The sequence below is a fragment of the Strix aluco genome, chromosome 6, assembly GCF_031877795.1.
Source record: "Strix aluco isolate bStrAlu1 chromosome 6, bStrAlu1.hap1, whole genome shotgun sequence".
NCBI lineage: Eukaryota > Metazoa > Chordata > Aves > Strigiformes > Strigidae > Strix > Strix aluco.
The window spans coordinates 18,701,824-18,726,374 of NC_133936.1; the positions used below are offsets into that span (position 1 = coordinate 18,701,824).

The window sequence follows — 24,551 nt, forward strand, 5'->3', positions numbered from 1 at the left end:
GCAGTTGTAGGGCACATGCCACGCTCCTGAGGGGATGGGGGAGACATGCACACAGTCCCTGCACCCCCCCATACACACACAGTGAGAGGCCAGGCCTGGCTGCAGCTGCACGAACGCGACACGAGAACTTTATTCACATCAAGATACAAAATTATATTTCTCTAGAAATTTCTTTTCTGCTCGAGTGACAAGGCAGGGAGCACACAGAGGGAACCTGGGGGTGTGCAAGGCCCCCCTGCACCCAGTGCTCCCCCTAACCACAGGGGACCCCTGCCCACTCCTGCCCCCCCCACGGGCCCAGGGAGGGAGCTGACACAGGACCGCCAGGTTGGGGGGCAAGAGAGTGGGGGGGGGGGGGGGGGGGGGGGCCCCCCAACCAACTCCCAGCAGCAGCACCTGGTCCCCTCCTCCACAGGGGCTAGGGGACACAAGCCCAGTCCCCTCTGGTGGCAGTGGGTCCGATGGGGTTCCGTGCCCTGCACTCAGAGGGGCTGAGCCCTGTGTCCCTGGGGAGAGGGGCAGGGGGGGCTGGGAGGGGGGGAAACAGAGCCAGCAGCACAGACAGCGTTTCACAGGGAGAGCAGCCCCACGGGCAGGGCGAGGAGAGCACGCGAAGCCGGGGGGCATGGGGGAAGACGAGGGGGAGGGCTCCTCGCCATCACTGCGGCAGAGCCTTCAGGATGGCGTTCACTTCCTCGGCCACGGCTGTCAGCGCGAACTCAAACTGGTCCTGGGGGAGCAGAAGAGGGGGGCATGAGGGTCCCCACCAGCCCCGTTCTGGGGGCTGTGCGTGCTCAGGGCGGGAGGGGATCCCCAGTTCGGGGGGTACCTTGGTCTGCACCATGCCGGGCCGCTGGTCTCGGATGTGCTCCAGCGTAGCAGCTATGTCTATCTCCTTCACCCCTGGGGCAGAGGAGGAGGAGGAGGGCGCTAGGAGGAGGGGTCCATGGGCCGAGCACAGGGCCCTGCACCCCCCGGACAGGGCAGAAGCGGTGCTGCCCTGCTCCTACCTTTGGCCATTCGGTTCAGGACCATGTCGACGAGGATGTACGTCCCGGTCCTGCCTGCACCGTCACTGCAAGACACAGACGCTTGGACCAGGGGAGACAATCTCCAGGGACTGGTCCTGGCCAGCAGGTCCCAGCCTTGCAGCCACCCCCCAGCCTGTACCCCCCTTCCATCCCCAGTGGTACCTGCAGTGCACAATAATAGGGCAGGAGCGACCCCGGTAGCACTTGTTCACCTTCCTGCAAGGACAAGAGGAAGAAGGTCAGGGCCCTGCCATGCCGGGGACGAAGCTGTGCTAGGTGCCCCTTGCTGTGCTGAGCCAGGGGGGGCAGCAGGCACCACATGATGTGGCCCTGGGGGTCCTGCACATGGCTGCTCCTGCCTCCCCAGCGGTGCTGGGCATGGGATGGAGACCATGGGTGGAAAGGGGCCAGGGCAAGGAGATGAGCCTGGCTCCTTGGGTGCCTGGCCCAGGGAGGGGAGCAGTAGCAGGACCCCAGGGGAGCAGCTCTGGTCCGGTGGGGCGCGAAGCTGGGGGCCAGGCGCCGGTGGGGCTCCCGGCATGCTCCATGCAGCAGGCACGGCTGCCAACGATCACTTTTGTGACTATGCAACTGGAGCCAGATTACTAGCTGCAAATCACAAAAATGACGCCGGCAGCTGCGAGAGAGAGACAGAGACAGACAGAGAGACAGAGAGAGCGTGAGCGGGGCAGAGAGGAGGGCGACGTGCTCAGGGACCCCCTGCTGCCCTAAGCAGGGGGACCCCACACGGCCTAGGCACAGTGACCAGCCAGCCCCCAGCAGGAGCCCGCTGCCACCCAGGGGCCCCGAGACCCCAGCAGGCGCTGCCTGCAAACCTCCTGGGAGCAGTCCCAGCCCTGCAGCCGTCTCCCCGGGCTAGCTGGGGACCCGCTGGCAGTAGGGCATGGGGAGCAATGGGTCACAGCTGTTCAAGGCTGACTCTGGGGGTCTCTTCTTGCACCCATAGCTAGGGAGGGTGCCAGGCAGTGCTGCCCCCCATGCCAACTCTGGGGAAGAGCACTTTCCCACCCTCCCCTTGAAGGCTAGAGAGCCCTGGCAACCTCAGCTGGAGGTTTCTTGCCCACCAAGCTCTGCTGAGCCTCATCCCAAGCTGGCCAGAACCTGGTGGTTCCACTCCTCCCCATGCACAGCAGCTCCCTGTCCCCACAGCCGGTCCATGCCACGGCCCTGACCCTCATGACACCAGCAGCAATGTCCTCGCCCATCAATCCCCTGCAGCTGGGACCACCACCGGCTCCCCGGGGGCTGGCATGGCGATGGATGGGTACTCACCTGCGGAAGTCGAGGAGGGGCCGGGTGGTGGCGGGGATGCCCTCGGCCGGCCAGCTGAGGAAGTGGAACTGCGTCAGGGTGCGGGTCTCCTGCGACTGCACGTTCTTCAGGTAAAAGCTGCGCACCAGGAAATCCTCGCACCAGATGTGCTCCGACACCAGGTTCACCTGCCCGAGAGAGGCAGCCGGTGGGTGTCAGCAGTGGGGCTGTGCCTGGGGGGACGGGGGCTGGAGGTTGTTCCTGGCCCAGGGCTACTGGCCACACTTGCCTCGTAGATGTGGTAGAGAGAGGAGCCTTCGTCCGGCCAGTAGCGGTCACACTGCTTGACGCTGTCCTCAGCCAGTGGGCTCAGCATGACGATGACGGTGCAGCCGTGCTCCCACACCATCTGTGGGCAATGCGTGGGGGGTGTCGCTGCTGGGTGATGGCCCAGGCAGGAGGGCAGCCGAGCTGCTGTGACCCATCTGGTGGGCAGCACCCAGAGGGACACCGAGGTGCTGGCACAGCCGGGTGACGCTTACCTGCCAGAAGTCAGCAATAGTGTGGGACAGCGGCCCCTGCGTGGCGATGTACGCTGGCATCCGTGGGTCGTGCTCGATCTGCAGAGGGAAAGGCGGTGTCAGACTGCGCGCTCTTCAGCCAGGGATGGGTGACACTGGGAGGAGTGGGAGGATACTCCAGGGGTGATGGGAGGGCTGGGGAGGGAGCTTCAGCTGCCGCAGCCAGGAGGGAAATGGATTTTAACCACGTCTGAGCAACTGGGCAAGCACATTGATCACATCTGTAGCCCACAGGGATGTGAGCTCAGTCCAGTTCCATCCTGGAGTGGGAGCCTCGCCTGGGCTGAGCATATCACGGAGAGGGGTAACAGGGCAGGAGGCCCCGGTGATCACTCACAATCGGACTGGCATTGATGAAGTCACTGCGGGAGGGGTTGCTCTCGGCTTTCAGCTTGATCCGCACGTGGTCATCTGGGGAAACGGAGGCCAGGGGATATGGTGAGTGCTGGGGGAGCTGGAGGCAAACCCATGCCACAGCCTGCCACAGCCCCAAGCACCCCCATACCCCACACCGCCCTCCTGCCAGGGACAGGGCGGCTGGGATGCTCACAGGGCACATAGTCAGGGTTGCGGTTCTTCTTCAGGTTGGCTTCGCTCTGAGCAATGGAGCAGACGCTGGGCTCAGCCTGGTAGGCACAGAGAGCCTGCCACTCCTTGGCCAGCCGGTCCCGGTTGCGGAGGTGGTCCTCCATATAGGCCTGGGGGAGAGGGGTGGGGGTCAACTCGGCAGCTGGGGGGGGTACACAAGGGGGCTGGGGAGGGGGGATGCCACCCTGTCAGGCCAGCTCACCAGGATCATGTGTCCAGTGGAGATGTCCATGTTGGACTGGACGGGCTCCTCGCACCAGGAAGGTGTGCTGCTGTGGGAGCTGGGGCTGGGCTGCGGGGCGTCGCTGAACTGGGACGAGACGCTGCTGACCCGCGAGTTCTCCGCCGGTGCCGCTGGTGCCTCAGCGCGGCCAAAGAGAGACTTGGCAGCCATGTGCTGGCGGCACAGCTCCTGGTGACCCCAGCAAGAGCCCTGTCCTTCGGCCACAGTGCTGCCCTCGGGCAGCCCCATGCACCCCAAGCGATGCTGATGCAGCGGTGCTGCATCCCGCGGGGTCCTACCTGGTACTCGAAGGTGGTGTCGGCAGCACCCTCGGGCCCCAGGGCGGCCAGGCGCTCCTTCTCCCGCTGCTTGGCATGGCGCCGGAAGCAGAAGGCTGCGGCGGCCGCGATGGCGATGCCTGCCACGCAGGCCAGCGCAATGAAGGTCAGCAGCACCGAGTGGAAGCCGTCCCCGAAGCGGGATGGGCGAGAGTAGGCAGCAGCCTCATTTCGCTGGGGGCAGAACCAAGCAAGGGTTAACAGGGGGCATCTGCATGGGGCTGGAGGGGCAGAGATCCTGTTCTGCACCACATTTGGGGTTGTTGGGGGCTAAAACAGAGCAAGGGCGCTCAGTGCTGTGCTGATTCTCCCAGCACCCTCAGCTGAGGCAGAGCTGGTGTCACTGGGGTGAGGCACGGGTGGGTGCACCGTATGTCGCATGGGCATTGCTCACACTGGTGTCCCTGGGGCTGCGGCAGCGACCTGCTGCTTCCCTGCTCCCAGCACCCAGGGCTGCCCGCCTCCAGGAGCCCCATGGAGCTCGGGTTCAATGAGCTCCAGCCCAGCTGGAGGTCAATGAGGGCCAGATTCAGCCCAAGGGGTCAATGGCAAAGGATGGGCCACTTCAGCACTGGGTCCAGGGCAGCAACTGCTGCTCCCAGGGGACTTCCCCAAACAGGGCTGGCTTTCCCTGCAGCCACTGCTCCACGCCAGGACACGGGGGAATGTGCCGGGACTGCCACAGGGCTGGTGCCATCCCAGCTGCAGTGGCTGAGGGACATGTCCTCCCCATCGCTCTCCTCAGCCGGGACAGAGAGCAGCCCCTGCCACCTTGCAAGCAGGGCCTCCAGGGCTCCTTCCCTGTGGCTGGGGGACACAGCCCAATCTGTGCCAGTCCCATGCTGGGATGGGATGGTGCTGAGCCCTTGCTGGATAAGACACCCCCCCCCCCCCCAAAGGCCGAGACTCCCCAGGGCCTTGTCCCAGAGCCGCTGGTGATCAGGACACTGCCCCCTCTGACAGCCAGGTCCAGGGGTACCAAGGGGATCCTGGGGCATCACCACCACCAAATACCCTGGGCCCAACGAGGTGCCAGAGCCATCATTACATCACTGCCACAGCCTCCCATTGGCTAGGAGCCTGATGAGGTTACCAAGGGAACACTGCGTCATCATCACCTACGCCATCACATCGTCATTGCCTGGGGATGCCCTTGCCCCAGGGGTCCCCACTGCCGCCTGTACCCCAGCCTGGGAGCTAGTCTGACTGCTGCCAGGGCCCAGCCAGCCCTGCAGCCAGGGGCACCCACCAGGGCCAGCACCTCCCGGTTCCTCGGGGCACCCAGGCAGGAGCAGCCCTGCAGCCCTGGAGGTGTCAGAAGGGCTGGAGATGTCAGCAGGGCTGGGGGGACGGAAGGGACCTCCCCCCAAGGCCTGCCCAGGCCCTGCTGTCCTCTCTACATTCCTTCTTCCCCAAATCTTGCACCAGCCCCACCAGGTTCAGACCCCAGCAGGGGGATGAAGGAAAAGCACAAGCTGGTCTGGACTGGGGAGGTCCATGCAGAACAGGGCTCATAGAGCTGCCTCAGCCTCCTCTGAGCTCCAGCTCCTTCATCTCTGCCATCTCTCCCAGCTCCTGCCACTTGCCACATCAAAAGGCATTGCCATAGCAACGTTCCACATGTTGCTGATAGAGACAGGTTGCCTCCGTGGCCAGGCCATCCCTTCTCCACAGCCTCCTCCTCCTCCAAGGCTGCCCTTCCCTTCCTCCCTGCCGACGGCTACGGCCACAGGGCAGGAGGGTGGGAAACAGGGACCCCGAGTTGGGGATGTGTAGCACCACTTCCCCTCCGCAGACTGCAAACACGGGAGCCAGGCTCGGTCCCCCATCTCCAGCCCCTGCTCCACCCTCAGGAGACTGTTCCCGGGGGGTCCCCAGAGGAGCACAGGGAGGGGGTGACCCTCTCCAAGCAGATGGCTCCTGCTCCATCCCTGCCTTCAGCTGCTTTGCCATTCTCTGGGGACATGATGGCATTTTGCCTGCCTAGCTGCGGCCTCTGGGGTGCTCTAGGCACAGCTGGGCACTGGGGTGCCCAGGCCACTGCTAAGATGGGCTGTGCAGGCTGGAGGGAGGATCAGGATGAGTGGGGTGCAGCCTGCAGACCCTCAGTCTTGGATGGAAGGAGGAAAGCCTCTGGGAGTCCCTCCCAGACTGCCTCCAAACCCTGCAGAGCTTTTGTTTTGGAGAGAGCCGAGCGCCCTGGGAGTGCAGGCGGCTGGGCAGCATCATGCTGCCGGGTGGAAGGGGGTCACTGGAGCGGTCCTGCTCTGGCCCATCCCAAATAACCCAAGTCTGTCTGCAACACAGCAGCCCAAAAGCTGCCCAGAGCTTGCTGCTCCTCAGCTGCCCCACAGACCCATGGGGACAGCTCACTCATGAAGACCCCTGCACCCCAAGGCAGGGGCACAGCACGCTTCCTGGCTCATACTCAGCGGCAGCACCCCCACTGCCCTGTCCCCGGCCGCCCCAGCCCCGAGGGACGGGCATGCTCGCTCCTACCTCTCCCACGCCCGTTTGCACGATCTTCAGGCCCAGCTCTGACTCCAGCTCTGCCTTCACTTGCTCTGTGGAGAGAGAGGAGACGGTCAGAGGGGTGCTGCCCCTCCACTCAAGAGACCCTGCCAGAGACAGAGCCAAGGGATACCCCTAACAGCTGCCCACCCCACACCAGCTCCCCAGTTCAGCCCAGGGCACTGGGATGTATGGTGGGAGCCCTCCCTTCTCAGTCCCTGGGAAGGGGTACCCCAGAATTTGGGGCTGGGGGGGTGGGGAGAGGAGCAGGACCAGGGTGACCACTGCCCAACTCACCAGCCTGGCTGGCCACATCTGCCAGCGAGAGGTTCTGGGGGTTCTGCCGGATGCGGAAGGTGAGGGCGGGGCCCACGACGCTGCCAGGGAGCAGGGGGACACAGCATGAGACTGGGAAACGCAGACGCCCTCCCCATCCCCACCACAACGGGACCACAGGTCCCTCCTGGCCCTAAACCGGGGCGGCTGTGCAGAGCCAGGGCTGCGATAGCAGCACCCCGCGGCCCCGCTCTCCTCACCTGATGTTGATGAAGCTGGCTGTGGAGAGGTGGAGGTGCTTGGCGAGGAGCTCCAGCAGCCGCACGCCTGCGGCCAGCCCCAGGGGCCTGTTGGGACAGCGTCAGGGTGAGGAGAGGGCAGCAGGGGTGAGGGGACAACCCATGCTCCCTGTGGCTGTGCAAGGGGGACAGGAAGGCTCAGGGAGTCTGGCTGCAGGGGTGTCAGGGTGGGCAGGAGGTAAGAGCATGGGGATGCGTGGTGATGGGGATGAGCTGACCTGCTCCCCCTGCCCTGCCCCACACACAGGCGTGCACAGACGCAGTTGTGCACACAGACTTGGCTGAGCTGTCCCAGCCGTCTGTCCTGCAGCCTTGGCGTGGGCTGAGAGTGTGGGCTTTGGGTGGCACAAGGGCTGCAAGTAGAGAGGGGACGGGGGAGCCGACCCCACTGGAGACCCAACCCTACCAGAGACCCAAACAGGCTCAGCCAAGCACATGGGTCTGTGACAGCTGGGGTAGGGGACGGGATACAGACCTTCCACACATGCACACCCCCTCGCCTCACCCCCGGCTCTCACTTCTGGTCCGTGATGATGTAGCCATACTCGTCCGGTGGCCGCGTGCCCTGCTGTGCCCCACCAGCCTTTGCCTCTGTGTAGCTCTTCTTCTCCACCACAATGGGCTTCCCAGCGCTGAGAGTATCCTCACTGTGTCCCTGCTGCGGCTTGGCCCGGGGGGCTGGTGAGGACGCTGCCCTGCCCCTCAGCCCGTCCCCTGGGGAGCTGCTGGCTGGGATTTTGGAGGGCGGCACTGTGGAGGTAGTGGGCACCGGCTCCTCTCCGTGCTGCATGTCCCCCTCTGTCACCTGGAGGGAGGGAAAGGAAGGAGCTGGGACATCTGAGGAGAGCCCTGGGGGGCTGCCCCCCACCTCCCCCTCACACCCCACCTGTGGCGTGACACCTCCTCCAGCACCACCCTGCTGCAAAACTACCCGTTTCGCTGTGGGCACTTCAGGGCCAGCAACACCTGGGAAGGAGGCAGACAGAGGTCCTGTGGCACCTGCCCCAAGAGGCAACACCCCTCCACCCTGAAACGCGTGCTGGCACCCACTGCTGCCAGTCCCTGTCTGCCCCGTCCCTGCGTCCTGCTCACCAGAGCTCTGGAGGACCTGGAGGAGGGTGGAAAGGCTGCTCAGCTGCTGGGGGCTCAGCTCCGGCAGCCCCAGGCCATAGCTGGCCAGGAGGGAGGCCAGCCTCTTCAGGGCAGCATCTGCAAGAGGACACAGCACCAGGTTGGATGCTCTGCATCCGCACAGGGACCACGGGCCGGGGATGCAGCAGCTGGGGAAGGTGGGGTCAGGGGGGGATACACTGCCCATGGGCATGAAGTCAAAGAGGAGGGAGAGTCTAAGCCATGAGGAACGTGGCTGTGGGGACAGAACGGGGATAAGGGCTGGTGCCTGGCTGGGGGACATGGTACCTGTCTGTGCAGGGGGTGGCTGGGCAGCCAGGGGCACTGGCTCTTCCCTCTCCTCCATGTCCCTGTAGTCGCTGGGGAGCCGCAAACTGTGCTGGAGCCTGGTGCCAGCAGGGTCTGGGCGGCCAGATTTCTCTCTGGGCAGGGAAAGCATGCCCAAGTCCTGGAAGAGATGCCCCCCGTCCGTTCCTGGCTGCCCGCCATAGGAGGGCACGGGGCCGGCCCCAAAAAGGGCCTGGGCAGGGACCCGGCCCAGCAGCGTGGAGGCCTCAGGGCTCTGCCTGGCTGAGCCACCGGGGAGCTGGTGAGCACCATCCTGGTAGCCGAACTGCAACCGAAACACAGAGCCACCATAGTCAAACCCCACAGGGCCCCTGCCACCCCATGGCAGGGCACCCCAGAGCCGGGGCAGGGCACCCCAGCACTAGCAGGAGAGCACTAAGAGTGCAGCACCCCCCTGCCCGTCTCTACCTTTCCACCCGGGAGTAGGGGGCTGACCCCCATGTCTTACCTTGTGGTAGGAGTAGGGGTTGAGCAGAGCCTCCTCGTAGCCCAGCTGGGGCGGCGGGGACAGCAGGAGGTGCTCCAGGTACCGCTGCATCAGGGGGGAGGGCAGCAGTGGTGGGGGCTGCCCCAGATGCTGAGCCGCTGGCAGGCCGGGGTCTGCGGGGAGCGGAGCTCGCCGGGGGGAGCCCCGGAGGGGCAGGAACCTCAGAGGCAAACAGCACTGGGGTGACTCACCTGGGTAAAGGGGAAGTCACCCCCCAAAACCCCATTTGGGGGGCAAAGCCCTCACTGCCCTACCTGTCCCTGGTCACCGGCTCCAGCGAGGGCGGCAAGCGGAGGCGGGGGATGCGCTCCATCTCCTGCGAGATCACATACTGGGTGATGCCGTCCTGCCAGGAAAGCCCTGCCATGGGAGGGAGCCGTGAGACACGGGGGAAGCCTGGGGACCGCAGAGCCAGCGCACAGGAGGCCACCCTGGTGTCCTGACCCATGGCTCGGGTTTGGCCCTGCTTCTCCCACAATCAGCTGGACCCCTCCTCAGCCCACCCTGGCCCCTGGGCCAGCAGGACCCCAGACATCCGTAGTGCCACTAGGCAACGCTGCCTGACACCCCCTCCTCACCGGGCCACAGTGACTCTCCCCCCATGCTCCCCCCTTCACCTTGTGCCATGAGATGCCGCAAGACATCCTGCAGGCGCTGGAGCACAGGAGAGGTGACCTGGAAGTAGGGTCTGTCCTGCACGGAGCCCACCTGGCACTGCCCAAACAGCCCATCTGCAAGAGAGGGGGGGCAGTGGGGCCAGACAGATGAACACCCTGAGGTGAGGGTCTCTGGGCACAGCCCCACCTTTCTCCTGCCACACCCCCTCACTTTGCACCCCAAGTTCCCCTGCATGGCAGCCCACAGAAGGAAGAGGGGATCCCTGCACTCCCGCTAGCTGCTTACCCTGCACACACACCTCCTGGGGGGAGCACAGCCTCCGGTCAAACAGGCAGCCTGGGACGGACAGACAGACAGAGTACTCAGCACAGCCTCCGAGGGGGGCTCCAACGGGGTTTGCTCATCACCAGCTGCTTGGGGAGGCCCACTCTCCAGGAAAGGGCCACAGGGGTGCGATGTGGTGGGGGGGCACAGCCTGGTAGCTCAGGGCAGGGCCTCAGTGCCAGCCTTCCCCCCCTCAAAGCCAAGATGGGGGCTGTGTACAGAGCCTGTCCCTGGCTCTGGGGAGCAGGGGGAGGCCTGGAGTATTTTGGGGTGCCGGCAGTTAGCAAGGGAAGGCTGAGAGGGCAGAGACCTGCAAGACCACATCTGTTGCCCTCCCGCATGTGGCACTACGAGGCAGGGACCCAGCCCTGCACCTTGTGACAGCAGGGACCCACTCTCCCTGCGAGGGGGACCCCAAAGCACGCATACAGCGGGGGGGGTTGTCTCTCCACCCCCTTCGCGGGGCAGCACTTGGGCAGGGGGCGGCTTCCCCCTTCCTCTCCCCCCCCCCCCCCCCCCGTCTCGGTCCAAGCCCGTCAGCAGCGAGACGGCAGCAGGCGATGACTCAGCCCCGGATGGCGAGGAAGGAACGAGAAAACAACCGGGGGGAGGGGAGGGAGGGGCCCGCCGAGCCCGCCGCGGGGGAAGGGGGCAAGTGGGGATGGGGGTCCCCGAAACCCGGGAACCCAGGGGCCCGCTCCCCCCGGGGCGGGGTCCAACGCCGGTGCGGGGCAGAGGACCCCGCTGCCGAGGGGCGAACCCCGGGGGGGCGGCGGGAGCGGGGGGGCCGGGCCGGTGGGGCCGGGCGGGCGCTGTCCGCGGTGCTGAAGCGGCGCAGCCGCCTCCCGCCGGGACGCCCCGCTCCGCCGGGAGGGGCGGTGGCACCGGCCCCGGGAGGCTCCCCCCGGGCAGGTCGGGGCTCGGCCGCAGCCGCTCCGGCACCGCCCCCCCGCCCTGCTCCCAGGACGGCGGGGCCCCCGCGGTGCGGCCGGACCAGTCCCGGCGCTCCCGGCCCGCCGGAGAACGAGGGACGCTGCAGCCCGGGGCGCCCGGTAGTGAGTCAGCGACCGCCGGGGCCGTGCCGTGCTTGGGAGGGGGGGGCTGCAACCCCGCTATCGGCAGCGGCATCCAGATCCCCGAGAGCCCTGGGCAGGGGCCGCACGGGCTGAGATGGAAGAGAGCAGGTGCACCGGCCAGCCCTCGCGTCCCGGGCCGGGCCGCACTTACCGGCGGAGGGCGGCTAAAGGGCGCCGGGGTCCCGGAGGGAGCCGCCGTTCAGGACCTCTGCCCCGGGCTCCCCATCGCTGCGGCAGCCCTAGGCACCGGTTTTGCCCTGGGCAGGGTCTCTGAGCGAGCACCGCCCTGCTCCCGTCCCTTCCAACCGGCCCCGGGGGCGGCAACAACTCTCCCGCCGTCGGGGCGCCCCGGGGCCAGCACCACCACCAGCCCGGCAGCCCCAGGAGAGAGGCGGCCCCCGCCCCGGTGCTAGTGACGCACCCGCGGTGCCGGTTCCAGGCTGCCCTCTCCCGCGCTCCGCCGGGGGCCAGGCCTGCCACTGCGCTCCGTGACAGCACCCACGGCCGCCGTGACAGCACCGGCCGCGGAGCCCCTCGCCCTGCCGCTCCCCGGGAAGCGTCCCGGCCCCCGCGCCGCCCGGGGCGCCGCCCCGCCCGGGGCCCCCGGTCTCACCGTGCGCGGCGGTGGCGGTAGCGGAGGCGCCGCCGTCCCGCAGCAGCCCGCGGCCGGCCAGGAGGAGGAGGCAGAGGAGCGCCCGGAGGAGCCGCCGCCCCATGCTCCGCTCACGGCCGCACCATGGCGCACCCGCCGGCCGCGCCGCCGCCGCCAACCCGCGCCCCGCCGAGCTGCGCGCCCCGCCCACCGCCGCCTCCCCGCCAATGGCGCACGGCCCGCGGCTGCTGCGCCACGCCCCCCTGCGCCGCCGCCAATCAGAGGCCCGGGCTTCTTTCCCCCCACTTGCGGCTCCGCCCCCCTGTTATCGAGCGAGGCCAATTACGTCGCGCCCCGAGGGGTGGGGGGGGGGGCGTGAGGGGGACGGAGGAGCACCGCGCCAATCACCTCCCCAGAGGCGAGCCACGCCCCCCAAGGGGTGTGCCGCAGCGCCTCCACCAATCACCGCCTGCCCCTTCCCAGCCCTGCGGCCCCACTGGCTCCTGCACAGGCCACGCCCACGAGAAGCGCCCAATGAGCGGCCAGCACCGGACCACACCCTCACAGCCCCGCCCAGCCGCGCCGCCGCGGGAAGGGCGGGAGGGGAGCGGGCGGGGAAGGCCCCAGCTGCAGGCAGCGGCTGCAGCCCTGGGACTGGCAGCGCCGGGCAGCAGCCGACACGCCCCTGGCCGTGGCAGGGCAGGCCCTGGGGATGGACAGGGGCAGCCCCAGAGCTGCAGGAGGCAGGGGCCACCCTTGCCCCAGCTCTCCCTGTGAGGGCAGAGCCGCGTTCTGCCCATTAGCTGGCACCCTCCACCTGACACGGCACCGAGGGGGTGAACAGCTCCCGCGCCCAGCCCCACGGGAGAGCACAGGTGGGAGTCACGGGAGTCCCTCGGGGGACCCGGGTGCATCAGCCCCGCCCCCAGCCGCGCTCACGGACCACTCGCTGGTGAGACAGAGATGCTTTAATGGCCCCAGGGCCGACGCCACGGCCACTCCCTCCCCACCGCTCTCAGTCGACCACCAGGTTGCTGCTGATTGCCGGCAGGAGCTCGAAGAAGCCCTGGAAGGAGACAGGTTGTCAAGGAGAGCCAGGCAGGGTGGCACAGGGTGGAGGGGACAGGCAGCGGGGGCAGGCAGAGGCTCCCTGTTGGGTTACGCGCACGCGGCATCATAGCAGGCAGCTACTCGCAGAGAGCAGGACCGTGTCGCCATAGTAACCCATCACTGACTCAAGGCTAGCGCAGGTTGCCATAGGAACCATTTGGGGATGGCAGTCGCCAGGGAAGGCTGGGATGCGAGGGGGCACCTCCAAAAGCAGCCAGTACCTGCGCTGCTCCAGAGCAGGGGCGGGGCGTTCGGGGGATGGTCCCAAGGCAGGGGCTGGATGGGGACACAGGGATGCAGGAGACGTGGAGCAGCAGGGAGGGGGCTTTGGTGCAGGAGGGGGGGCAAGGGGCTCACCTTGAAGAGGGTGATGCTCTGGAGCACCCCTGAGGTGCAGCACATCTCCCGGATGGAGTGCATGGCCAGCTGCGGGCAGCCAATGTCCAGCACGCGCAGCCCCAGCCGGGAGGCCAGAATGGGGCCGATGGTGGTGCCGCAGGGCGTGTCGTTGCGCACCATGAACTCCTGCACCGGGACACAGGCCTCAGCAGCTCCCCACACTGCCTCACGGCTTCCCACACAGGCCCCCCGGGCCTGAAGGGATGCAACCCGGGACAGAGAAGCAGCACCGGCCCCGAGCCAGGGTGCAAAATCCCCCAGAGATGGGCCATGCTCAGGCCAGGCCCTCCCCCCGCTCCTGAGCCCGTTCCCTGAGGCAGCCCTGGAGCTGGAGCCCCAAAGCGGACACTGGCGGGGACAGACACCGTAACTGAGGGGTGGGTGCTTGGCACAGGGGCAGGGCTGCAGCCCAAGCCGCTAATGCTCACGGAGGGCTCGCCCAGCCCCGCTCACCTGCAGCGGGACACCCACGCGGGCGGCGATGTCCCGGATGACTGCTTCGGTGACAGCCGTGGAGGCGTAGCGCTGGTTGCTGTTCACTTTGATGACAGGGCCCTGCGCAAGGGAAGGCACCGCAGGCCCGTGATCGGCACCGGGGACAGTCAGTGGCTCTGGCAACACCCGTGCCCAGGCAGGGCCACCCCGCCCCAACCCACCAGTCCACTGTCCCCTCCCTGGGTGATCCGTGGGGATGGGGACAGCCCTGCCGTGGGGACAGCCCCAGCTCAGAGCAGGGAAGGGCTCCAGGGCAAGGCTGTGGTCCCAAGTGATTAACACCAGAGGTGTGGCACGGCCAAATCGTGCTGGGGGACAAACGTCTCCTATTTGAGTGCCGTTGAGTTTCACCCCGGGACCGTGCTTGGGAGAGCAGCTGGGCACTTCACAGCGCTGCAGGACAGACAGCACCTGTCCCAGCCCAAAGCACAGGGCTGCCCTCACCTTGTGGAAAGCTGGACGATGATTCTCCTCATGCTTGTCCCTGCAAAAGAGAAACAGGAGTTTCATGCTACAGCCCTCCCTCCTTATTGCAACAAGGCCTGTCCTGGCTGTACTCCCTGGGGAATGAGGGGATACGTCTTCCCAGCCGGCAGGGCAGGCTGCCCTGCTCAGACTACTCACACGTAGTTAGGGTGCACAGCGTGGGCCATATCGGCGCTGATCATGTAGGACTTGGCCACAGCCTCCTCAAAGGCTGTCAGGTTTTGTGGTGATGACGAGATCCGGCGCAGCACCAGCTCCGTCAGCAAGGACTCCGCGCCCTGTGCACTCTCTGACCCTACCTGTCAAGGATTACCATCAGCAGGACCCACGCAGCACAACCTCCCAGCACCCCAGGGCTCGTCTGAGTGATAGAGACTCCCCAAAGCCAGCAGAGCTAGTTTCAAGCACACCAGTGCTTCCCATCCCCTGCCTGGGCCACGCTCCACAGGGGGAGTAAGCAAACCCTGGCTTGCCCCACTGGGGCCTGAGATCTAGCTCCTGCTAGGCACGGCTGGGGCAGAGAGAAAGAATGTGCCAGCCACCCCAGGGCTGTGCCCCTCAGTCACCTCCTCGTTGTCATAGAGCGCGATGAGACGCACGTTGGGCTCCTGGGAGAGGGAGGAGGGTGCCGCGCACGAGTCAATCAAGGCCTGCAGGGTTAGAGGAGAAAGGACACCAGCTTGAGTGCCAGCCCATCCCAGGAAGCTCAGCACTACGCCAGCAGGAACTTCCCCAAGAGAGCCCAAAGCACCAAGGAAGGGAGCTGTGGGCACACACATATTGCCCAGCCAGAGCAGGAGTCACCCCTGGGAGCTGTTGGGAACCCCCCCCACCCATCAAACGGGGTAGTCCCCATCCAATTCCAGATTCTCCACCAAGCCAGACCCACCCCATAGGAACATGCCTCCCATCTGAGCCTTGGGCCAGCCCACAGCCCCGCTAAGCTGAGCTGGGGTGCGCAGGGGCCATGCTGCAGGCTCCAGGCTCCTTTCTCCCTCCTGCTCACCTGCAGGGCACAGTAGCAGCTGTGCAGGTTGTCCAGGCGCGGGGAGAAGATGAACTCGTCGAAGGCACCACCCAGCGTCTGCAGGCAGAGAGCCAGGAGGAGCAGGGTACAGGCTCTGGGTCAGCAAAACGTACCTGCCACTGGGTCCTCATTCCAGTCCCCTCATGTCTGCCCCTAGGAGCTGCCTTCTCTCATTCTGCTCAGCTCCAAGCCCTGGCGCACCCCAGGCAGAGGAAGCGTGCCGGCTAAAACCTGTGCAGTGCCAGCCCGCAGGCTGCGTGCAGGCAGAGGGAGGCTCCTGCCCTTACTCACCGCTGGCTGTGTATCCGCCAGGCATAGTTCCAGCTCCACAATCTGCTCCGGTTTCACCCCCAGCTGAGGGCAGAGCAGGGAAAGCAGGACAGGGCTGTGCCGCTCTGTCTGGGAAGAAAGCAGAGCTGCGGGCAGGACGGGCAGTGGAAATGCCCCGTTTCCCCTGGCAGAGCTGTCCCACACCTCACTCACGTTGACACAGTCCTCCCTCCTCCTAACACGTCCCGTGTTCAAGCCCCCACCTCACACAGGACAACAGGGCCGTTTTCAGGGTGCAGTGAGGAGCTCTCTGCCTTCTGTGCAACCTCCCCTCCCATCCCTGCCTCCGCAGGGAGACTGTGACAGCTTTACAGGGGCTGCACCCCCCTTTTATATGATGGCTGCAGATCAGGGTGGGAACAGGGAGAGGGCTGAGCAGACATGTCGTGCACACAGCTCTGGGGCAGAGTGGAAGGTCCATGGGGAGAAGGGGAACCTGCCTGGCAGGTCCCTGAAGACTGGAAATCAAAGGTGACAAGTGTAAGGTCCTAGTGAGCGCCCCTGCTAGTCCTTGGCACCTGGCTCACCTGGGCTGCAGCACTGCAAGGTTTGGCCTCCATAAGCACCTTCTTTTCCAGTTCCTCCTGCACAGCAGTGGCCAGAATGGGAACCCTGTGGGGAAATGGTGCCGTTAGCTCCTGGGCTTTGCTCACCTCTCCTGCTTGGGTCACACACAACCAAACCTTCCTGGGGTGCCTGCCTTGCTCCTCCAGGGAGTGACTGCCATGCCGAATGCAGCAAAGACACACAACCTTTCAAGAACAGATCTATTGTGCCACCTCAGGACACCCCAGTGTCCCTTCCCAAGTCCCAAGCTTGGAAGCATCTCCTGAGAGGACTCTATGGGGCTAAGTAAAGCCACTGCAGACCTCCCCACTGTGATGAGTGGCTGCCAAAGGGAGACAGCCGAGGCTGGGCACTGTTCCAGCCTGGGTCCCAGCCCTCCTGAGGGCTGGCCAGGGGTCAGGACTGAGCCAGGCCTTACAGGTGATGCTCGGTGTTGGGCCCAAAGTTCTCATTGATGCTGCGCTGCAGATGGATGGCCAGATGGGGAATGCGGAGGATGGGCCGCTCCACACGTACCAAGCGCTGCTCCAGGCGCCCTGTGGCTGGGTCCTGAAACACAAGGAGGACTGCTGGGGCCAGGCCTGCAGGGCTGAGAGGTTGCACTGGGTCCTGCTCTGGGTGGAAGTCATGGATCCAGAGCCAGGGGCACACAGCTAGCCCACTGTGCCTGTCCCAAATCAGGCTCACCTTTATGATCACCCTCCCGGCCACGGTGAGGTCACGGTCGAACCAGGTGTTCCAGATACCCCCTCCATAGGTCTCCACGCCAACCTGCACCGTGCCCACCTGCTCCCGCTTAGAGCGCCGCTTCACCTGGGTGAGAGCAGAGGTGGCACTGCCAGCACTGCAAAGCCCCGGGGACCAGGTAACTGGTGGGGACTGGGCTGAGCACACCCGGAGTCTCACTGCTGATCCTGTCAGCGCAGGGTGCTGTGAGGTGCTTTGTAGGGCAGGGGACACAGAGGCGTGAACAGCAGGTGGAGCAATGCAGGGGGTCACTGTGGGCCGCTCTGGGTGGCAGATTTGGGAGGTGTAGGCACCCAGCAACGGTGTTGTGGGCCACAGCGGGAGTCAGAGTAGCTTTTGCTTGTGGAGTGAAACTGGAGGGCACCAGAGAAGTCCCCAGCCCCGGGGGAAGGCACCCGGCTGGCCGGCCTTACCCTGAGGCAGGGGCTGTCGGTGTGTGCCCCCAGCAGGCTGAACCCATTCCCGGGCTGGAACTGGCCGCCGACGGCGAAGGCGATGAGGGTGGAGTAGTTCCGGGTGACGAAGTACTGGGGGCAGAGGGGCAGGGGTGAGGGCCGGCTGCCCCGCCGCCACCTCCCCGCCGCCGCCGCCCTGCCCCCGGCCGGGCCCACCTTCTGCGCGGGCCGCACCTCCCAGTGCTCCGTCTCCTTCAGCTCCTGGAAGCCGGCCTGCAGCAGCCGGCTGCGGCACTCGGCCACCACTGCGGGAGCGGAAAAGCCGTCAGGGAGGCCGCACCGAGGGGAGGGGAAGGGAAAGGGAAGCGGGGGACCGGGCGGGCCCGGCGGCTCCTCACCGTGGTAGGGCGAGGGGCTCCGGTTCACGAACTTCACCAGCTCCTGCGCCGCCGCCTGTGCGGCCTGCTTCGAGCCCTGCGCCGCCGCCTGCGGGCACCGCCGTCACCGGACAGCGCCGGCACCACCCCCACCCCGGCCCGGGACCCCCCGTGGGCCCGGGACACCCGCCCCCCCCCCCCCCCCAGCCCCGGACGGGGCCCGACCCCCGCCCCGCGCCCGCCCGGTACCTGCATGGCCGCCGCCGCCCCGCCCCGCCCCGCCCCGCGCGCCCCCTGCTGGCGCGGAGGAATGCGCCCACCCCGGACTGTGCACCCTGCACCCCGCGATCCACCCCCGGCACCCCGCGATCCACACCCCGCACCCTGAAATCCACACCCTGCACCCCACCCCCTGCACCCTGCAATCCACACCCTGCACCCCTTATTCTGAAAATCCACCCCCTGAACCCCAAAATCCATACTCTTCACCCTTCACCCTGCAAATCCACCCCCTGCACCCCACACCATGTACCCTGCGTCCCAAACCATGCACCTCACACCATGCAATCCACACCCTGCACCCCGCATCCTGCACCCCGCACCCTGGCAAAGCCGGTGCATGCCAAAGCCGGGGCAGAACTGGGGGGTGGCTGGGTGGCAGCCAGGCGCAGCCGGGGGGGACTGTGGTGGGAACCAAGGGGCAGGGACAGGCTCCCCAGGGAAGGTCACCCAGTGCTGCCCCGGGGTGCCCCAACTCCAGGCACCAGGTGAGTAGGGGCCACCCCAAAACAGGGCTTGGCCCGCCTGCAGCTGTCCCCCTGCTGCCCAGGGGTGCGAGTGCACAGGGGAACACACACACGCTTCCCAAAAGCTGGGTGTCTTTGGGGGGAGTCACTGGTGTAAGCCAAGCTGCAGCCCCCCATCGTTGCTGCTCCCCCACCTTGGCACTGCTCGGCCTTCACAGAAAACAAGGCACAAGCCCTCGGTGCCATGTTGGGGACCAATGTCCCTGAGTGATAGCGAGGCACAGCGGGGTGCTGGGAGCTGGCGTGGTGGCAGGGCAGCACCCCAGCTGCCAGCCAGCCTCCGCAGGGGCACGGCCTGGGCGCATCTAGGGGATGGGACCCCTGGGTCTCGCACGGATTGGGGTGGCTCCTGCCCTTGGCTGTGTCCCCGGCATGGCCCGGGGTGCAGCAGTGGGGTTTTGGGTTCCACCAGTGCTCGTGCATCATTTCCCAGCAGGATCCTGTGTCTTCCTGGTGATGGGTGTGTGGCCGCAGGAGGGACATGGCAGCCTGTGAGCGGTGCGTGGGGCCCAGGCACTCCCTGACAGCCGCATTCCCAGATCCTGAGTCACCAGTGTGAGCACCCTGTTAGCTGGAGACAGAGACACTGCCCGTGTCCTGGGGACTGGAAACTGGTGGTCTTGTTGCCCCTGACCCTGGGACCTGCCATGCCGGGAGCTCGTGACAGCTCTGGATTTATGCTCACAGCCCCCAGCACCTGCCTCTCCCCCCTCCTCAAAAGGGAACGAGCACCCCACTGCCTGGCACCCTGAGAGCAGACAGCTGGAGGGTCTCCATGTCAACCACAGCCACCACAGCAAAACACAGGGCCAGCGCTCCACTGAGATGGGACCAGGCTGGGAGCAGGCACCCAGCACCCCAGCGTGGCGCCAGGTGCTCCCCCTGCCCTGCACCCTCCTGCCAAAGGGATGTGGGTGCCAGGCAGCCATTCCCCTGCTCCTCCTGCCAGCATCACCCCACACTGCTGCAGGCATCCAGCTCAGGGCCGGGTGCTGCCTGGTGGTCCCCAGGCCATGCCTGGGGGACATCTGGGGACATTTGCAGCACAGCTGCCTGGAGCCCATCGTCCCCCAGCTGGTGGCTGCCCCGAGTGGGTGGGTACCCAGCAGACATGGGTGCCCAGGGCAGATGGGTCCCAGGGGGAGGGTGGGTGCAGGACCGGGGGGTGCCCAGACCTGGGGTGGTGGGAGCCAGGGGTGAGTGGCAGGGCCGGGTGTGGCCCTTGCCCAGCCCTGCAGGCGCGAGCAAAGGGCAGCGCCTCGGCGTGCCACAGCTATTCCCGGAGCAGCGGGGCTTCCAGAAAAAGCTCCCACTGGCTATTTCTGGGTGGGCTCTGACTCACCCCTGGCTGGATGCCGGGGGCTGCGCAGCACCTGCTGCGGCCGCCCCCCGCCCCATCACTGTGCTCCTGGGAAGGCGCTGCTCCTGTCCCCATCCCTCTCTGCCCCACAGAACCCCCAGTGCAGCAGGGAACCCCCAGGCAGCCCCCCCGAACCGACGCCAGCTGCTCCTCGGGGTGCTTGTACCCCACTGCTGGGCTCGTGTGTGGCCTGGGGTGCCTGGCAGGGGCAGGACCGGTGGGGACAGGGCACTGTGCCCCTTCCCACATCCCCTGGCAGCCCAGGGTGGGGTGCCCTACACACTTTGCTCCAGGAAGCGTTCCCTGGAGCAGCGGGTGGCTCTGGGGGTGGACAGTCAGAGCTGAGCCCTACTGGAAGGGGTTAACGGAGAGATGGCCCAGGACTGGAGCCTGTAAACACAGCCAGAGCTCCAGGAAGTGCCGCCCCCTTCTCCGCTGCCTGCCAGGCTGCCTGGACCCCCTCCCTGCCCGCCCTGCCAGGATGAGCACAGGGATGGCACCCATCGAGGTGGTCCCCCCCCATCCCGGCCCACGTGTCTGAGCATGGGAAAGTGAAATCACTGCCCAGGCATTGCTGGAGGCTGAGTGAATGGCCACCATGCCTTACATGAGCCGCCAGTGATGCACTGATGGAGCGGGCAACTGCTACCTCATCTCACTGGCATGAGTGATGCCACTGAGGCCTGTGGGAGGGCAGGCAGGCACCCCAGCATCCTCATGGACCACGAGGCTGGCCAGTCAGCCCTACATCCACGTGGATTGTGAGGCAGCTGGACACCTCCAGCATCCCCATGACCACTGGGGCAGGTGAATGTCCCCATGGACCACAAGGGCAGGTGGACATCCTCAGCTTGCCCCTGGGCTATGGGGATGGGTGAACACCCCAGCATCCCCACAGATTGCAGGGCTAGCTGGAGATGAGTGATGGGGGCAGGTATACGCCTCGAGCATCTGCATGGACACGGAGGTAGCTGGTCTCCTCCAGCATCTACATGTCCCTGGGGACAACAGGTCACCCCCAGCACCCTTGTGAACCACAGAGGCAGCAACTCACCCTGAGGACCTAGATAGACCCAGGGGGGCAAGCCAATGCCCCCCAGCATCCATACAGGTTATGGGGGATAGCTGGACACCCCCAGCATCCACACATGCCACGGAAGCAGTCAAACACCCCCAGCATCCCTGTGCCACTCGGAGACAGGCCATCATCCCCAGCATGCCCATCACCTGGGGACACAGGGGTGGGGACTGGGGACAGTCAGACAGGCTGTGTGCCCACACTGCTGTCACTGAGCTCTGGGGTGGGCAAAGGCATCCGGGCAGCTGGGATGAGCAGTGGGTGGGGGGCTGTAGCCTACAGGGCACCCACCAGCTCCCAGGACTCTGGCGAGCCGGGCTGGGCCATGGTCCAGGTGGAGAAGGAGAACCATCTCCTATTTAGACAATAGCACGTGCCCTGGGTCCGTCAGCGCCGGGGAATGGGCCGCACGGTCCTTCCTTCTTAGGGTAAAGGCGCCTGGGAGGCTCATGGCTGTAAAAGGACCGGGACAGAGGGAGACGGCCGGGGGCCAGGAGGGAGGGGGTGGATGCCCTCACTGCTTCATTCCCATCCCTCCGCTCACCCCTGAGCCAGGGCCAGGCGCAAGGGGGGCGCAGTGGCCCCAGTGGCAGGGTACAGGGCCAAGGAGGAGCCAGCACCCCATTCCTGCATCCTGCCCAGCTCCAAGCTCAGATGCCCGTAGGCCAGGGAGGCTGTGCCTGGCTCCCCGGGTGGCTTAAATCCTGGGGGAGCAGTGGGGAGGGAGGGCCAGGGAGGAGGGGCGGCTGTGGGATGCAGCTGGCTTCACTCACAGGGATGTCATGACCGGATGGAGTTGTTTAACGTTCCAGCTCCCGATGCCTTCCCAGCAGCAACCTCGTCCCACAGCTTGTCAGAAGCTGGGGCTGGGCCAGCACCGGGACTCGGGGGCCGCTTCCCAGGCTCCGCTAGTCTGGGTCAGCCCGGCCTGGGATGGAGCCATGGTGAAGCTGAATGGGACGGGACAGGACGGGAGGCACCCTTGCACTGCTGCTCTCTGCAGTCTCCTCGCTCTTTTCACTTTTTGCAGCCCCTGGGGCTTTAGCTGGCACAGAGTGCTTGGGGCAGTGTCCCTGGGATGGGGCTCTGGCAGGGTCCCCGGGTCCTGCTCCTCACCCCCTGCTTCCCATGCCGCCAGGTCCCACATGCAGACGGGGCTTTCCTAAGAGGCTGTGGAAAGTCCAAGGCATCCGTCCGTCCTCTGATAGCTGTGGGGCCGCTGCCTGCACGGAGCCATCCCGGAAGGCTGTCACAGCAGCTGAGGAAAGGCCACTTCAAACAGTTTGTTCTAGAGCAGGGTCAGGAGGATGCTCCTGCTTAACCCCTCTGAGCCGCTTCCCCTCCTAGCAGCAGTGCCCAGGAGTCCATTTCCCCTCTCCAGGGCACCCCAAATCTGCATCCTGCTGCTCTGTGGGATGGAGATGGGGACAAGGGCTCTCCAGGCCTGGGGTGGGGTTCGCATTGCCCTACCTGAAGCACCAGGATAGGGTGCCGAGCACCACTGGACACACCACCCCTGGGGGGCCCATCATCCCCACACCCCAGCCGTCAGGGCAGCAGGATGGGGTCTCCGGAAGGGATGGCTGAACAGAACAGCTGGCACTGTGCTGGCCCAGACCCCTGGGGTCCCCCACGTTGGTGTGGGCACCCACCTGCCTCTCTGCAACCCAGCCAAGGGCTGGCATGCCACCCTGCCAGCACTCATGGCGCAGGCAGGGCACACGTGCAGGACTCAGGGAGGTGCAGGGTGCACTCGGAGCAGGGCCAGGAGGAGGAAAGATGTTGTCTGTTTTTCCATCTTCTCCCTCCCGCCCTTCCTTCCATCCTCCCCCCTGTGCTGGGTTGAAATAACCCCATCTGGAAATACCTTCCCTTTTAAAGGCAGGCTCCGCCAGGCAGTGTGCACCCTCCGGGAAGCTGCCGCATTACGCTACGTCTAGGCGGGTGGGAGGGGATCAGGGGATGGGGGGCTTGGGGGGGCAGCCTGGATGCAGCGTGTCAAGCTTCTCCACCTGCATGGCTGCAGGGCCCAGACCTTTGCTGGCCCCCAAGTGGTAGGGGGCTGGCAAGGAGCAGGCAGGAGCGCCTCCCAGAGCCAGGGCAGTTGAGGATGCTGCTGTGACCAAGCCCAAGCCTTTGCCATGCTGATGCTGCTGGGGAGAGCCCTGGCACCTCTCAGCATCCACTTTTGAGTTGGGCTGGAGGGCCGGGAGGTGCAGGGCCAGGCAGGGTTGAGCGCTGCTCCTGCTGCTGAGTCACCCCATGCCTGGTGGCACTGTGGTCCCCTCTGCCAGGGCCTTCAGGGACAGAGGCGCTGGGGCTGTGCCAGCTGATGTCAGCCAAAACAGCCTGGCTTTGTCAGGGCTGGGGGTCACCAGGTGTGCCAGGGGGGTCTGGGGAGGAGGCGGTGCTGCCCAGGCAAGGGGCAACCCCCCGAGGGGTTCCACCAGCACAGCCCCCTTCCCTCAGGATGTCCCTGTCAGTTGGGAGGGGTTTGTGCATGGCCCAGGGGTCCCTGCCCTGGACCACCGCCTGTCCAGGAGGTGGGAAGCTACGGTGGGGCTCCTGGGGTGAACTGGGGTATTCCCCATTCTGGAAAGATTTGGGGAGCTGGGCTGGACTTTCAGCTCCCTGAAGTACTGCTGGGCCAAGGGGGAGGCTGAGGAGACAGGATAGAGCCTGCAGTGCCCTGGGATGACCTGAGGACCTTGTCCTGCTCTTGGGGTGATGGACACCTGAGAGGGGCTGGGGCTACTCTGGGCAGGGTCCCCATCCAGCCGTGCTCTCCACATGCCTGGCACACAAAGGGTTAACAGGGTGCCTCCCCCAGCTATAAATACCACGTATGTCCCACGCGTATGAGCTGGGGAGGCTATTTTGGTTGGGTGCCTGCTGCTTCGGGAATGTGCCGGAGAGAGGACCTGGGGGGTGACATCACCAGGGCTGCTTGGACCCAGCACCTGCTCGGGGTCACTCAGCAGCACCCCGAAAGCACCCAGCCCCGGGCTGGTGCTCAGCCCCCTGTATCAGAAAGGGGGGTTTGGGTGGTGTGTCAGCACAAGCACACTCAGGGCAGGGGTGCCCTCCACATCACCCCCTCCCCAGAGCACTCCCTTTCCCCCTTTCTGAATGGGGGGCGCTGGAGTCTGGCCCTGCATGGAGAGCTGAGCTGTGGGGCGGGTCAGGGCATCATCAGGGTCATTTTGGGGTGCTCAAGTCCAAACTGGGGACCGTGCCTACTGGACATGGAGCCTGGCTTGAGGGGATCAAGTGACAGTGTGAAGGGCTGAGTCCCCTTCTTTCCCCTCCTGGCATCAGCCCAGGCTGTCTGTCCGGGCCCCCCGTGGGTGGCACTGCACCCCTATGGGGGTCTGAGCAGTGATGGGGGGCTCACCACTAGCCTGACCCACTTCCCCCCCTCACACCCCCAGGGACAGGGCAGTGTGGTGGGGGCCTGGGGGGAGACTGATACACTGGCAGGGTCTGGGGGTCCCTGGGGGTCCACAGACATCGTTGTCATCCACCCAGAGATCTGTGGCCCGGCGGTGTGGGCAGGTGAGGGACAGTGGGCGGGGGCTGGCAGCCTTGTTCCCCCCCCCGCAGCAGCATCCCCCAGCTGCCCGGCAGCAGGAGGGGCGGGTGATGTCAGCAGGATACAAATAGCGGCGGCGCGGGTCCC

The 24,551-nt window shown here is 66.1% G+C and overlaps 2 protein-coding genes across 2 annotated transcripts; both read right to left on the bottom strand.

The window, feature by feature from the left end:
- Nucleotides 1–100: 100 nt before the first annotated feature.
- Nucleotides 101–11,897, bottom strand: PTPRN (protein tyrosine phosphatase receptor type N). The gene is made up of 23 exons (XM_074828913.1): nt 11,717–11,897; nt 9,989–10,039; nt 9,703–9,816; nt 9,340–9,445; nt 9,047–9,245; nt 8,539–8,863; nt 8,212–8,328; nt 8,006–8,085; nt 7,638–7,924; nt 7,081–7,167; nt 6,842–6,921; nt 6,533–6,597; nt 3,995–4,207; nt 3,675–3,884; nt 3,435–3,582; nt 3,222–3,295; nt 2,846–2,923; nt 2,593–2,712; nt 2,325–2,491; nt 1,194–1,247; nt 1,011–1,075; nt 830–903; nt 101–730 (listed from the first exon to the last, which is right to left on the bottom strand). Exons 1-23 carry the CDS (start codon nt 11,817–11,819, stop codon nt 659–661), a joined length of 2,889 nt encoding a protein of 962 aa, XP_074685014.1. The 5' UTR covers nt 11,820–11,897; the 3' UTR covers nt 101–658.
- A 751-nt stretch (nt 11,898–12,648) lies between these two features.
- Nucleotides 12,649–17,910, bottom strand: DNPEP (aspartyl aminopeptidase). The gene is made up of 15 exons (XM_074828918.1): nt 17,878–17,910; nt 17,650–17,737; nt 17,468–17,556; nt 17,270–17,383; nt 16,797–16,922; nt 16,528–16,658; nt 16,070–16,154; nt 15,504–15,611; nt 15,192–15,269; nt 14,752–14,835; nt 14,324–14,484; nt 14,144–14,183; nt 13,658–13,759; nt 13,163–13,330; nt 12,649–12,761 (listed from the first exon to the last, which is right to left on the bottom strand). Exons 1-15 carry the CDS (start codon nt 17,881–17,883, stop codon nt 12,711–12,713), a joined length of 1,431 nt encoding a protein of 476 aa, XP_074685019.1. The 5' UTR covers nt 17,884–17,910; the 3' UTR covers nt 12,649–12,710.
- Nucleotides 17,911–24,551: the final 6,641 nt, after the last annotated feature.